General features: G+C 33.1%; 1 protein-coding gene and 1 pseudogene across 1 annotated transcript; both read left to right on the top strand.

The window, feature by feature from the left end:
• Positions 1-26: 26 nt before the first annotated feature.
• Positions 27-1,895, top strand: LOC148578642 (uncharacterized; annotated as a pseudogene).
• A 3,490-nt stretch (positions 1,896-5,385) lies between these two features.
• Positions 5,386-16,146, top strand: LOC107612781 (starch synthase 3, chloroplastic/amyloplastic). The gene is made up of 16 exons (XM_088501958.1): positions 5,386-5,742; positions 5,927-5,984; positions 6,073-7,251; positions 7,842-8,056; positions 8,798-9,068; positions 9,562-9,737; positions 10,143-10,250; positions 10,584-10,693; positions 11,712-11,817; positions 12,239-12,409; positions 12,882-13,010; positions 13,483-13,665; positions 14,369-14,500; positions 14,589-14,700; positions 14,985-15,108; positions 15,480-16,146. Exons 1-16 carry the CDS (start codon positions 5,605-5,607, stop codon positions 15,634-15,636), a joined length of 3,369 nt encoding a protein of 1,122 aa, XP_088358084.1. The 5' UTR covers positions 5,386-5,604; the 3' UTR covers positions 15,637-16,146.
• Positions 16,147-16,194: the final 48 nt, after the last annotated feature.

Genomic DNA, 16,194 nt, shown 5'->3' with positions numbered 1-16,194 from the left:
CCATTACATATCGTATATTATATGTGATGCCATCTTACCAAGTTTATTGTTAGGACTAAAACTAGAACAACTAAGAATTAAAGAAGAATGTAATAAAAAAATGTCATTAATTCTTAGTTGTTCCAGAACTCGCCATAGTTGGCTTTAGATTTTTATAACTGGGTTGGAGGGTTGTTCCCTCACTCATTAGATTCCTGTTGCACTTTGGTTCATCTGCTGGTAAAGTCAAGAAGATTCGATGAGGCATTATTTCTTCTGAGAAACTTGATTACTGAAGAGGGCACTCCTCCATTGGTGTTGTTGGAAGTATTGATAGAGAGTTATCGAAGATGTTGCTCTAGTATTGCGGCTTTTGATGCATTGGTGAGGGCTTGTACTCAGGTTGGGGCTACTGAAGGTGCTTATGATGTCATCTATAATTTAAGGAGCCGGGATTGTTTCATTGCTATTCATGCTTGGAACAATTTCCTAAATCACTTGTTGCAATTGAATGAAATCGATAGGTTTTGGAATTTGTATAGAGGAATGGGTTCTTTTGGTTACATGGAAAATGTGAATACTTTTAACTTGGTTATTTATGCTCTGTGTAAGGAATGCCGACTAGTGGAAGCTATTTCAGTGTTATATAAGATGATGAAGGGTGAAATTTTCCCCAGTGTAGTCTCGTTTAACATAATCATAGACGCGGCATGCAAGATTAGCAACTTGGGTCTTTCCTTGAAACTTTTTAAAAAGATGACCATGATGTTAGGGGGATTTTGTTTGGCCCAATTCTGTTACTTACAACTCCATAATCAACGGATTCTGTAAGAATGGGAAATTATTACTTGCAGAAGAGATGCTTCGTAAAATGGTCAAGATAGGTATAGAGCCGAGTGTTCGAACATATGCTACTTTGATAGATGGTTATGCTAGGTGGGGAAGTTTGGAGGAGGCACTGAGGCTCTGTAATGTAATGGTGGAAAGGGGATTGGTCCCTAATAATGTTGTTTACAATTCGATTTTACATTGGCTTTATCATGAATGAGGTATTGAGGAAGCTTCTTTGCTACTAGCTGACATGATTGATAAGCATATATGCCCTGATCACTACTCCTATGCAATCCTTACCAAAGGCCTTTGCAGAAAAGGATATCTGACTGAAGCTCTTAAGCTTCATAGCCAGATTTTAGAACATAACCTAATACAGGATTCTTTTTTTCATAACATACTTCTTAACCATATATGCAAAAGGAAAAACATGGCGGTTGCCAAGCAACTATTGGGCAGCATGATTACCCGTGGCCTAGCTCCTGATGTTTATACATATGGAACTGTGATTGATGGATACTGTAAACTAGGTAACACAAACGACGCGCTTCAAGTTTTTGATTGGATGATAAAGATGGATGAGAAGCCTAACTTGACAATATAAAATTCTGTCATTAATGGTCTGTGTAAAATGGCCTCAATAGATGCTGTAGAATACATAGTTGATGAATTGCGAAAGAGAAGATTATTTGATGCAACGACCTTTAATACCTTAATTAGTGGATATTGCACTGGCGGACAGATTGATAAAGTATCGAAATGAAGAGCTTGGGAATTTCTGCGAATAGAGTCACGTATAATACACTGATAAACCTTCTCTGCAAGTGTGGTTGCGAGGAAGAAGCAAACGAATTGACGAAGATGATGATTGTCCAGGGTATTCGGCCTGATTTTGTAACATACACTACACTTGTTACTCACTTCATCAAGACATGTAGTCCTGACGAGGTGATTGCATTGCATGACTACATGATTCTAAAGGGAGTAGTCCCTCACCAGAAAACATATGATACCGTTGTAGCACCACTTCTTTTAGAAGAAGGAAGAAAGAAAAAGTCATAATACATGTATAGCAGTGTAAAAGGTTGTTCGGTCTCACAGTTTGTCACTTCTCCATTTTTTTTTAACACTAACAGATCATACCATTCATTCTTTGGTGTACCAACCACATTTCTGTCAATTCATATTATTTCATTTTAATTTTGATGTCCTACATTAGCTTATCTTTTCTTCATTATATATTAACTATTGTACACTGAAAGTGCATTTTGCTAATTTTTGATACATAAATTGATATGCAGCTTGATTTATTATGTATGATTTATAAATTAAAATATATTTTTTGAATAGTCTTAACAAACCAATTGAGGTAACATAGCTCTTATTTCTGGATTTTAATTCTTGAATAACATCATTTTTTTTTTGTTTTAGCCATTCATTCATGTAAAGAACCTTCTATATTTATGCGCTTAGCTGGAGGATTGTCAGCCACTGTATTTTCTATGGAAAAAATATATCTATATTCTTTAATTTGATGTTAGAAAATTTACTCGATAAAGTAGAATGCAACAATGATGAGATTTAAATAATTTATACAAGCATGATTCCTTTTTAATAAATTTATCAAAAAGAATAGGTCACATTTCAGATACTAAAATTATAGTATATGTTAATATAATTATAGCTGATAGCAGTTATTGCAACATTTTTGAAATAGGATAAAATTAGAAAAAAAAATACAAATTAGCCAATAATTAGTCAACAGGATTTGGGATGTACAGTTCTAAAAATTCGAGTGTGTAGTTTTTGAAATTTTTGAATGTGTAAATTTTACATGAATAATTATAAACTAGTAACTATGCATAATAGAATAAAATGACAGTTATAACTAACTCAGACATAATCACATTCTGAGATATAGTAATTCTAAAAATAATCGCCGCATATTTATTTTTGACCTCGTAATAGTAGGAAAGCATAAATTGCTCAGAGCCTTTGAACAAAATTACACAGATCTCATGTAAACCAAAATAAGAGCACACCATGCACGTGTATTAACTAGTTGATTACAAGCTTAACCTACTCCTCTCTCTCTCTCTCTCGCCATAAAGAAAATTGAACAAATTATTTAAAGATTAGATTTCACTTAATTTTTTTTCCAGTTAATTTAAGTGAATCTTTATGAAGCATAAAGTTTTAGTGCTAAATTTTAATTTTGTTTTTAATATTTGTATTTTTTATTTCAAACATCTTATTTTATTTAATTTTAGTTTTGTTAAAATTAATTTTTTCCCAACATATTCATTTTTCTATTATTATTTTCTTTTAAATAACAGCAATAATCATAATTATAGGAACCATAATGGTAACTAGTGTTTAATAGTAAAAATAATATAAGAATAAAAAAAATAATAAAAAAATAATATTCCAAAAGAAAAAAGAATTAAAGAATAAAAAATATTTAATTTTGATTAAAATATAAAAATATGGCAATAAAATCTAAAAACAAAAATAAAACTTAACCCAAAACTAACAAAAGGACAACAAACAACAGTTTACCCATAAATTAATGCAAATAGGGAATTAATACATGTCTGGATTTGGCAATTGGCACAAACCTCGTGTAAAGTTCCCTACATGGCAAGCCTCCATTTGATGACATGAATCTAAATGACGACTTAATACTCAAATTGATCTTTAAATTTGTAAGTAAGTTTCAATTTTTAGTTTTTAAATTTTATAAATATGACTCATATTTAAGAATGACAATAGAATTTTAGTGGAGAAGATGCTCCCTGTCTTCTATTTTATTTAATAAAACGTTTTTTATATCCCTTTTATTTCTTTATGGATTTTTGTTTATTTTCTTCTTGTGGAAGAAGCGGATACTCACAGGTATATAAAGATATTAAGTTTTAATTTTTTTTAAAAAAAAATAACACAATCATAATTTATGGAATTAGCTAACATATGTTTTAAAAGTACATGATAAGTTTATTATTAATAAAAAAATTTAAAAGTTTTCATTTTAATGAATATAAAATAAATACATTGAAAACTTAATTTTTTTATATTTTTAATAAAAAAAATTTTATTTTATAGTCTTAACACGTGCCTTTAGGATAGATGATAAATACATCCTAAAATCAAATACTATTTAACTAAATGTATCAAATTAGAATATAATCCAAACAAAAATTCAACATAATTAACCTACACAAAAATCTTCAACATACAAATTAAAATAAAAAAAATTTCTATTATAATTTGGTGATAGTATTCTCTTCTTATAACGATACAAATTTAAATAATTAGAATATAATCCAAATAGAATATAATCCAAACAAAAATTCAACGTAATTAACATATACAAAAATCTCTAACATATAAATTAAAACAAAATAAAATAAAAAAATTCTATTAACAACACAAATTTAAATAATTAGCTATGGTAAATTTAAATATTATATATATCATTAATTTATTTCTTTGAAAAAATTTTAAAAAAATAAAGGCCATTAAATATAAACTTATATAAAGATATTTAAATATTTTTTCATGAGAATTTCATGGATCTCTTATGAAGTGAATATTTCAATCCTCACTTCATTCGCGGAATAAATTCCGCCCTTATAGAGATTTTGTAAGTCCCATTACTTCCTGTTGGTTTTTTTTTTTTTTTTTGCCATTCTTACTCACATTATCCCAAAAATGATATGTATCATTTGTTTTGACATTTTTTAATTTTGATTTTGGATTTAGAACAGTATTTTTTAACCATGTGTAAAATTTGGTATTTTTTTTATATGAAAATTATAAATGTGACCATTCAATTTGTAAAATTTAACTTTTTAAAAATTTTTAAAACACAAAATCGATTCTCTAATCTATGAATTTACACAAATATAATCCTTAAATTTATGAATCTCCGAAATTTGAATTAAACTGACCATAAGTTTTTCTCCCCTAATTCAGTATATTTAATTTGTATTTTGGAATTTAAAAAAATTAACTTCATATAATTAAAAACATACAAACTCAATATATCATAGAAATTCATAAAAAAATGAGTCTTGTTTTGGAAAATTTTTTTTAATAAATACTATTTATAAATTAGTTATTTTTAAATTATTTGAATATCAAAATTAAAATAATAATTATTTTATAAAGTCTAATATGATATCCAATTAACAATGTCAATATTCTTTTAATATTTATGCATAAAAAATATTTTAAAATATAATACTAGTCAAATTCATAAAAGGTAGATATTAAATAAATAAATAAAGATTTCATAAATTGAATTGAAATTTACGTGCAAATCGCAAATTGAGACCAATTCCTTTTCTCACCGTTGCTTTCTCAACCAATATCTCTGGTCCCCTCTACTCTGCATCCAACCCCACGTTAACACCAATCACAAGATCAACATCCACCGTCAATTTCATCAATACAACACAAGGAAAGAGAAACCAACGATCGCCTTACCGCTCCAAAACCAATACGATGCGGCTAATATACAGAGTATCATAATCAACGTATGGCTCAGATACTACACTCTTCTCCGCCGTTATCAGTACACTACAACTATATATATTATTTCGTCCCCTAATTCTTACAGCATTATATTAATTTATTATTTATAATACGAAAGATTAATTGTTTTGATTGGACAGGTTCAAAGGGAGAATGATTGCTGGATGAATAATTGCTCGTATATTTAAATTTACGTAATAGTGTAGTTGTTGTGAGGAAGAATTATTGGAAGGAATTGGAAGGCACATACTAATAGGAATGGAGATGTCGCTGCAACTGCAAGTGCACTGCAAAACGACGGCGTTTGGCGATAGAAGAAGCTTTTTTCAGCTGAAGAAGACGACGCCATTTGGTGCTCCGGCCTTCTTTTTCTTCTCTCCTCACGGAGCATCAACTGTCAGTCACTCCTTATTCCCGTGATATATATATATTATTTGTTTGGTTTCTGAAGTCATTCCAATTTCATGCTTTCTTAATGCTATTTTAATTTAATCATTACGAACGGTGGTTTGTTAGATCTCGATTTCATGCATTTGCTAAATATCTCCGAATCACACTTTATTTGCTTCGGTGTTCACAGTGGAGACGTGACTTCAAGGCTGGTTGTGTTTCTTCTTGCATTAACGCTAGTTCTTCAGGTTTGTTCTTTTGCTTCGTCATACTTATAGTGATGATGTCCCAAACCACCCGTTTTCGTTTCTGTAATTGGCCTTTGTCTTTTGTTAGATTTTCCGCGTAGGAGACACAAGAGAGTGTCCCCTGCAAGGCCTAAGGGTGGGCCTGGTTCAAAGGGTTTCACACCTAAATCACCAATTGAAACAAGCAATCGGAAGAGGGATAAAAAAAGTACTGGAATCAAGGGTGATTCTTTGACCCCAACAGTTAGTGAGGTGTCAGGGGATGATAAGAAAACCCTTGATGTTAACATTGATGCCGAGGAAGAAGGCGCCGTTGGAGAACATGCAGAAGTTTCTGCAATTGATGAGGGGAATGTTGTAGACACTTCCATTGGGGATGTTGCGAATGGAGAAGATAAAGAGGCAAAGCCACTAGACTATGCAGAAATTGATGTTGATGATAAAGTAAATGAAGAAGCTTCACATCTTTTCAAGTTAGGGTTGGAAGCAAATTATCGTAAACAAGAAATAGAGAGGATTGCAGAGGAAAACATTTCACTGGGGAACAAGCTGTTTGTATATCCTCCCGTAGTTAAGCCCAATCAAGATATAGAACTGTTCCTTAACAGGAGTCTTTCAATTTTAAGTAACGAGCCAGATGTTCTGATTATGGGTGCATTTAATGATTGGAAGTGGAAGTCTTTTACTATAAAGTTAAATAAAACACATCTTAATGGTGATTGGTGGTCTTGCCAGGTGCATGTTCCAATGGAAGCTTATAAAGTAAACTTTGTGTTCTTCAATGGGCAAAGTGTGTATGACAATAATGACAAAAATGATTACTCGATACCTGTTGATGGTGGAATGAGTGCAAATGCATTTGAAGATTTCTTACTTGACGAGAAACGTAAAGAATCAGAAAGGCTGGCAAAGGAACAGGCTGAAAGGGAAAGACAGGAAGAAGAGCAGAGGCAAATTGAAGCAGAGAGAATTGCTCAAGAAGAGGACAGGTCACTGGCTAGGGGGGAGATCGCGAGAAGGAGAGAAGTGTTGCAGCAATTAATGCAAAAGGCTACGAAATCCGTCGACACCGTTTGGTATGTGGAACCTAATGAATTTGAAGGCAAGGACTCGGTCAGATTATGTTATAACAGAAGCTCTGGGCCTCTTGCACATTCAAATGAAGTATGGATTCATGGCGGGTATAATGATTGGAAGGATGGATTGTCAATTGCTGAAAGGCTTCTCAACTCAGGTTCAGAAGACGGTGATTGGTGGTATGCTGATGGTATGCTGACTTACATCTTCTATTCCTTATCTTCTGTTCTTTTATATCTTTTTCATTGAAATTAATTTTTTAATGGGTACAGAAAGTGTAGGAAGTTAGGAACAACCGCTATGTGAGATCTGTTTATCTTAGAAACAGATCCGTAGATGTAATTGAAGTTAAAAAAACTATGTAAATGTGTTGTATTGTAATGCTATATTTTATGGTTCTGTTGATACATGATTGTGTTTGCAGAGTTTGGGGTTAGGAGATTTATGTAGTTATCCTCCATCTTATTCAAAATTTTGAATTTTAAAAATTGTATTAGCATTTCTAACTCATTATTTTGGTTTCTATTGTCAGCATTCTTGCTGACAAAGAGATATACAAATTTCTTTTGTGAGGTGTCAAAATGTGATACTTTTGGAAGTGGCTTAGAATAAGTTATTAATGTTCAAAGCAGGTCAGGTCAATTACTTGTTAAGGCCATAAGAAAAGATAAACAGCTATTTCGATGATATCCTTAATATTAAAAATGGGAATCTTGAGCTTTTCCTTAGAATTATCTTGATGTTAAAGCAACTTCTTTAGTTCTCTCTCATTTGATGCAGTTGTTGTGCCTGATGAAGCCGTTGTCCTGGATTGGGTCTTTGCTAATGGTCCTCCTGGCAAAGCAAATGTGTATGATAACAATCGCCGTCAAGACTTCCATGCTAGTGTCACAAAGTTTACACCTGATGAAGAGTATTGGGCTGGGGAAGAGCAGTTGGTATATCAAAAACTCCAGCAGGAAAGGAGGCTAAGGGAGGAAGCTATACGTGCCAAGGTTAGTCTTTACATGAAATGACTTCCAGATTACCATAATGAGGCTCTAGCTAACATACCATGTTGGCATAAATAAAATATTTAGGCTGTCTGTTTCTGCTTATGTTCTTTTCTATTTGAAAATATGGAAAAATTAGTGGGGAATATATGATTGTAATGTGGTATCTCATGTACAGTATATGAAATTCACCATGTTGGTTTTGGTAAGGCTGATACTTTGAATTCTTAAGCTGTGATGGCTGTGCTATGCTAGATTGATCCTTAATGCACTGTTTATCTGAAATATTAGATGTCACGTACAAGAATTCTAGTTTCCAGGTTGTTTGGAGATCCCTGGAATTGAATTTTATAAAGAATTTGAATTCAATTCCCTGGCCTGTAATTAAAATGCAAAGAGAATTCAATTATGTAAAAACGTTCAAAAGTAAATTAGACCAAGATAGGTCTAATTTGTTTCAGTAAGACTTACAATTTAAATTAATATATCCAAAACACCCTTAAACATTATCTAGTATGTTGCCTCTTTTATTCATGAAGGACGAGATAGTCAAAATAAAGAATTCAATTAATTTCATATACAGTCCAAACAATATGTAATTGAATTTAATTATGTAATTTACCGGTGTATTTCAAATATAAGAACTCATTCATAATACAATTGAATTCGGTTTCTAATAGAATTGAATTTGATGACATCTGTTCAAGCCGGTAATCTTAGTTATTGGACTTTTTCTTGTTGCAGGCTGAAAAAACAGCTCTCATGAAAGCTGAAACTAAGGAAAGAACTTTGAAAAGTTTTTTGCTTTCTCAAAAGCATATTGTCTTTACTGAGCCTCTTGATGTTCAAGCAGGGAGCACAGCGACAGTATTTTATAACCCCTCTAACACAAATCTGAATGGAAAACCAGAGGTTTGGTTTAGAGGCTCATTTAATCGTTGGACCCATCGAAATGGTCCATTGCCACCTCAGAGAATGTTACCTGCAGAGAATACTACTCATGTCAAAGCCTCTGGTGAGTCTGTTCCTACTTTACATTTGACACATAATTTGAACCTATTAAACTGTCACGTATTAGTATTGGGGATTTTAATGTTTCTTTAGTTGCTTGGTCGTTTTTTATTATCTCCTGCTAGAATTAGCTGGTACAATTGTGGTTAGCAGATTCCTGGTCTTTCTATTTAATGGGTTGTGTTCGTAAGGTGTTTTCCAAACTGTAGTCTAGCCATTGATCTACATGCTGAGTGTTTTCTTGTGAAAGGTTATGAAGAAAGCTCTAGGGCATTTGTGAAATGCATGAGTTACTATCTATTGTCAGAATGGTTGTCCATGAACATTGTATCATATTACAATAGCATATTAAGATGGACAATTTCATAATATTTTCACGGGTTTAGGTCCATGACTTCAAGGAAATAATGTATTTTTTTTAAAGTAAAAAAATGGAAATAATGTATATGTGTCTGCCTTACCCTTATTGCTGAATAAGTTCTATGATGCTTTTTCAGTTAGGGTTCCACTAGATGCATACATGATGGACTTTGTATTTTCTGAGAAAGAAGATGGTGGAATTTTTGACAATAAATTTGGAATGGATTATCATGTACCTGTTTTTGGAGGTATTGCGAAGGAACCACCTATGCATATCATCCATATTGCTGTTGAGATGGCTCCAATTGCAAAGGTAAGTTAGCTTGTTCATGTTATGCCTATCTTATCATTCTATTGTCAATTTTTTTTTTTTTTGGAATTTACAAGGAAGAAACCTTACCATTTATCCTGTGTGCGAAGCAGAAAATATTTTTGTCTTAGAGAATTATGCTCTGAGCTCTTTATTAAAGAAATCTTCACACCAGTTGCAGATTGTTGTTACTGTCTGCATGCCTGTCTATGACAAAGGGGAATTTCAAATGTTGTATGATTGAAAAATTCTCACTTTTGTTGAGTTAGCATCTGGAAAGTTTTAGACTTTTAGGTGTCAATATATATACATATATATACATATGTGTGTGTATATATATTTTTTTTGGAGGGGGGGGGGGGGGGGATGATTTGAACATCTAATTTTGATGGTCTGTATCTTTTGCAGGTTGGAGGCCTTGGTGATGTTGTCACTAGTCTGTCCAGGGCAGTTCAGGATTTAAATCACAATGTCGACATTGTTCTTCCAAAGTATGATTGTTTGAACCTGAGCAATGTAAGCCTTTTTCCATTGCCTTGACACTTGTTACATCTTAAAACTCCACGTTAGATATTTAAATTCTCATGAGTTTTCTGGTATGTTCTTTTCAAAGAGTGATATAGCTTAAATGAAATTAATTGATAATCGACGGGGGTGGGGGGAGGGGAAGACAAATTTTATGAGTTGAGCATGCCTTGCAGTTGACCTTCAAGCATCTCTTTTAGTGGTTCTGTTCAAAGTTATAGATGGCTAGAGATTTCTCCATATTGGATTGAAATCTATATAGTGTAAGTGTGTTCATGTTATTTTTATTCCTGTAATAGCTGTAACTTTTTTCTTTTGATTCAGGTAAAAGACTTTAATTTTCACAAAACCTATTTTTGGAATGGGACTGAAATAAAAGTCTGGCATGGAAAAGTGGAAGGCCTTTCTGTCTACTTTCTGGAGCCTCAAAATGGGTAAGTGTTTTAGTTCTCCAGCCTTGAAATTCTTACTTTTTGTGGTTTATTGGTTCAACTCATGAGTAGTTTTATACATACAAACATTGAAATTCTAAAGAGCTAGCACCTTCGATGATTTTAATCAGAGCAAAGTAAACTATATTGAATTCTTATCTGCCCTGAAGATGTGGAACTGAAATTACTTTATAATTTATTAACAATCAATGGTGTGTAACCTTTGTATTTACTTTAAATCCAGTGATGGATGAATTTTTATGCTAGAGTAATGCTTGCTTTGAGGCTTGATATGACATGCAAAAATAAGCTGCACTTACTATATTTTGTAGTTGAACTTGATATTTATTTATTAATAAATTCCTTGATAACAACCTAAGGTTTGGATTCCATTAGAGATCATTTGATTGCATGTAAATAATGTAATCTTCCTGTTGGATGTTCATTCCTTTGATAGGGTTGGCACCATCTTTTTAGAAAATTGGTAGGGTGATGGTGGTCAAACCATGCTTATGAGAAATTTGCTTGGTACACTTTCAACAAACTTAGGGAGATCTAAGCTACTTAATACCAAAAATGGGGACTAAATACTTTCAGGTATTAGAAGATTCTGCTATTTAGGTGTGTCTCATTATGGAGTAATTTTTACAGAAGTACTCTTGCAGACATAAGCAGTACAATAGAAGGTTGAATGATAGTTTTTGGGGAGTACCAACCATGGCCAATGAGATAATCTCTATCACCACTTCAAAATCAGTTGAATGCAGGAAGATATTTTCTTCATGTGGAAACATATTAAATCACAAGGAAACATGAAAAAACTGAAAAAAAAATCCAATGTGTCATTATCACTTGTGAAAACCTCAGAAGTCTATATTGATAATTGGTTTTAAGATTGTATCTGCAATGTTTATGCCTTTATAAACACATCCAGTAAGTATATCTTTTTGAAGCATTTGTTACCTTCATGATCGTTGTTTTTAAGATGATCATTAACAAGATTATATATTCTTTTCTGCAGATTCTTCAATACTGGCTGTGTATATGGTTGTCAGAATGATGCGGAAAGATTTGGTTTTTTTTGTCATGCTGCTCTTGAATTTCTACTTCAAAATGGATTTCATCCTGTAAGATATATCATTTTAGTGACTCAACTGTATTATAACTTTCATGACACGTTTCTTCTAGTCATAAGAGTGGGACTTAAAGTGCGCATTTTATTGATACTGACTACTGACTCAACATTCTCTCTCATTCCACTAAAGCCAAAAATTTAAAGTGCGGGAAATTATTATCTGGTTCATTAGCATCCCTGCAGAGAGATAGTAGCTGAAAAGTAGATTTATTTGCATTTATTTGTGTAATTGAACCCAAAAGCTTCCTATACATAAAATAAATACAATGAAAGAATATGTATTATATGAGCAACAACTGCTTTACCAAATATCAATCATTTGTTTGTCATTTTTTTTGGCAGAAGAGTACACTTTAATTTAATTAATAGTTTGTTTCCTACTTTGTATTTAATTGTCTCTTGACAATGGGCAGGATATAATCCACTGTCACGATTGGTCAAGTGCACCAGTTGCATGGCTATCTAAAGAACAGTATACGCATCATGGTCTAAGTAAAGCAAAGGTTGTCTTTACAATTCATAACCTTGAATTTGGAGCCCAACTCATTGGAAAAGCTATGGCTTATGCTGACAAGGCTACAACTGTAAGTACTTGTTTGCTAACTTTCATGTTGCACTATTATTCAGCTTTAATATTTCCTTTATTCATTCTGAAGTTCATATTTCTTCTCTCAATATGTTAGAGGAATTTGCAAGCATATAGTACTGATTTCCCCCCTCTCCCCCTGTAATGTTTAGATATTTAAAGCTCAATTTAATGGAAAGGGAAAAAAATTCGATTTAATGGAAAGGGAAAAAAAATAAGTTGGTTAGGAAAATATTGTGGACATATATCATCTCATCTAGCTAGAATTTGTTGTATCGCACACTTACAAATCTATGCTATGAAACGAAAATCTTTTCCACCTCATAATATACCTTTAATATAAATCTTGCCAACAGATGCACATTTGAATGTTAACACTAAAGAACCAGTAGTATTGGAAGGTAGGATAAGCTTGATTATTATTTTCCATCTTTTTGGTAATGTGATATTCTTAATGAACATATTGGCAGGTATCCCCCACTTACTCTAGGGAGGTTGCTGGAAATCCTGCAGTTGCTCCACATCTTCACAAGTTCCATGGTATAATAAATGGAATTGACCCAGATATATGGGACCCATATAATGATGATTTCATTCCTGTAAGTAAAAAACAGAGTTTCTTGTCTGTTTTTGTTTTATTTTATTTATGTCAAGTTTAAATCCAAACCCCAAAACTTTCTCCTTGAAGTTTTGAAAGATTGTATAGATGTATAGATACTCAAATCTGTATACATATGCAACATAGGTGCTGAATAACCATCTGTTCTTCCTGTCTTTTTGTTTGTCTTAGATTAGATTGATGACTCCTATCTTATATTAGTTATTATCCGTGTCCCGAAAACAATGCAAATGGTCGTCATCTTATGTAACTCAAATGGACTGATGAAATAGTGTGTGCTGTTGAGTTCGGTAACAACCGCAATTAGTTGATAGCAATAACATTAGTGTACCCCTTTTACCTGACCTGTACTAATTTTCTAGTTGGTTGTTTTATTAATTTTATGAGGATATTTACAGTTTCAATTATCTAGTTTTGAATAGTTCCAAAGTTCCAATATAACTTTTTTGCAGGTACCATATACATCAGAAAATGTTGTTGAAGGCAAAAGAGCTGCTAAAGAAGCCTTGCAACAAAGGCTTGGCTTGAAAAGAGGTGATCTTCCTTTAGTGGGAGTTATTTCCCGGTTAACTCATCAGAAAGGAATCCATCTCATCAAGCATGCCATGTGGCGCACCCTAGAACGTGGTGGACAGGTTGTCTCCTTTTTCTGTTTTATATCAACAGGCAACTATCATGTACACATGATGCCTGCATGATGGCAGAATGTTGACTTGCAACAATATTATTTTTGCTAGAATATAGTCAAGCTTTAAGATCAAGTAGTTCTTTGATAATTGACAAGGTATTAGTCGAAGCTTCTTTGACTAGGTTGTGTTAGGTTCATTCCTCATCATCCTATCACATATATAAGAAGCCAGTTTCGGGTTGTCTCGTAAGAGATCCAGATTTTAAATAGTTTAGGTTAGAGATGCTAACTGTAGATGATGAGTGGTATCTTCCCCTCAGACATCTTTCTGCATTGGGTATGTGATTATTTTGTTGTGATATTGATTATAACTTATAAGCCAAATGGGGGTAAGTCTTGTGGCAGTGGTTAACCTGGTAACTTAGAAGCTGTGGGTTTATTTCCCAGAACAGGCTCTTTGATTGTGGGGATAAAGTTGCATATATTTATCCTCTTAAGAGTTAAGAGTTAAGGCTTAAGGCCCGACAAGATGAGAATCTACTAGGCCATCCTTGTTATTGATTATAATCGAAGGATTGATTTGAAAGCAAGGAATACTAATGTTTATTTAGCTTTCTACTTCAATGCTTTACCATGGGATATGGAAAATTTTTTTATTTTGCTTTCTACTTCAAATGCTTTACCATGGGTTGTGAAATAATTGAATGCAGGTTGTATTACTTGGTTCAGCTCCAGATCCTCGTATTCAACGCGAATTTGAGGATTTAGCCAGTCAATTGCAATCCGCTCATCATGACCATGCTAGATTCTGTCTTTCTTACAATGAGCCTCTGTCACACTTGGTAATTGAAAATCTTCAATAACATTTTACCTTGTTTTTATGTACGGCCTAATGGGGCATTGATGCTCATTTGAACATTTTTGTTCTAGATATATGCTGGTGCAGATTTCATTCTAGTTCCTTCAATTTTTGAGCCATGTGGTCTTACTCAGCTCACAGCAATGAGATATGGCTCAATACCTGTAGTACGAAAAACTGGAGGTTTGTTCGTGTTTTATTATTATTATTCAGCTAAATAATAATTTTTCTTGTTGGCGTACCATCATTTTATATAACTTATATGTGGTTGGTTTACGAGGTCCATATATCTTAACATGTGATATACAGTTTCATTTTTCCCTTGGTAATGCATCTGATAGTCTAGTTTTGCTTCTTTCAAACAGTGATGTCCATCATATAAACAATTAGAAATGAATCTGTAGTCAGCTTTCATGTTCTTTCCACTATGGTTTGGTACAGTTACACATCTGAATATAATTTTGCAGGACTTTACGATACTGTATTTGACGTTGATCATGATACGGATAGAGCAGAGGCACAGGGTCTTGAACCAAATGGGTTTAGTTTTGATGGAGCTGATGTTGGAGGTGTTGATTATGCTCTTAATAGGTGAGTTATATGCTGTACTGTGTGACCTGGCATCTGTATTCCAACTTGAGAAAACCAAATTTTTCAACAGTACAACTCCAATAGTTGACATTTCATTGTCAGAATTTTCAGAAGTAAAATCATCGCCATCATAATCCGTGATGGATTCTAAATTCTTTCAGGGCAAAACAGTTGTAGGGACAAGGTCCTTATGTTATGCATGTCAAGCTCAATTATACACTTTCCTTGTTACATGCGTACAATTCATTCTTACTAAGAAATGGAATTTCCTTTTTTCTAATTACATTATTCGCGCAAACACACAGACACCTGCTTTCTAGTCCTATATTTTTTTGTGGTTGCAATATAAATTTTACAATGGATTATTTCAGGGCAATATCAGCTTGGTATGATGCTCGTGATTGGTTTAACAGTTTATGCAAGGCAGTGATGGAGCAAGACTGGTCATGGAACCGACCTGCTCTTGATTATCTGGAGCTTTATCAGTCCGCATGCAAGTTAGTAGATGGAAAGGGAGGTGCAAATTAAGTTTCTTCCGTTTGTACAGGTTTCTAGCAAGTGGCAGTTAAAGATAAATTGATTGCATATGGTGAATCCCACTCGAAAATAATTAAGAGGTGACGTGCTTTTACGGATGAGCTTCAAATGGTTCATTTTTGTTAGCTTGCAATAAAATAAGTTTTCTTCTACACAATTGGGTACTTATAAGTGACTATGCCTTTAGACAAATTAGATTATTGAACCCCTGAATTGTGATGTAATAGTTTTACAGGTATAAGGTGTTCAAATTTTGCTTGAGCTTAAATAATGTCTATTGGCAACGAATAATGTTGTGTAGAGTAAAAAATTTTGACCGATACTTTCCATTCGACACTTGCTCTGGAAGATCGAGCTATGCCTATGCATTGTCAGAATGAGAGACTCCTATAAGTTGTGTAGTCTGTAGTGATTGCAATTATTTGGAGAATAAGACAATTATTCAGATGTTAACATTGAAATTGGGAAATTGCATGAATTCTTGTCGTTGCTGAATGTTAATTTGGAAGCTTTGTGATTCTCCTTTTTTTGGATTTGTAATGCAATTGT

Source organism: Arachis ipaensis, chromosome B1, assembly GCF_059453495.1.
Source record: "Arachis ipaensis isolate K30076 ecotype BB chromosome B1, ASM5945349v1, whole genome shotgun sequence".
NCBI classification, from domain to species: Eukaryota; Viridiplantae; Streptophyta; class Magnoliopsida; order Fabales; family Fabaceae; genus Arachis; species Arachis ipaensis.
Note: the sequence above shows the minus strand (reverse complement) of the source record. Positions and strands in the feature narration are given on the sequence as shown.

What these genes read in the sequence shown, in the direction of transcription:
- LOC107612781 (XM_088501958.1), top strand. Translation starts at nt 5,605, where the DNA reads ATGGAGATGTCGCTGCAACTGCAAGTGCACTGCAAAACGACGGCGTTT. An exon ending in AGATGGCTCCAATTGCAAAG is followed by an intron (nt 9,738 to 10,142) that starts GTAAGTTAGCTT and finishes TATCTTTTGCAG; the next exon opens with GTTGGAGGCCTTGGTGATGT. An exon ending in CCCTAGAACGTGGTGGACAG is followed by an intron (nt 13,666 to 14,368) that starts GTTGTCTCCTTT and finishes AATTGAATGCAG; the next exon opens with GTTGTATTACTTGGTTCAGC.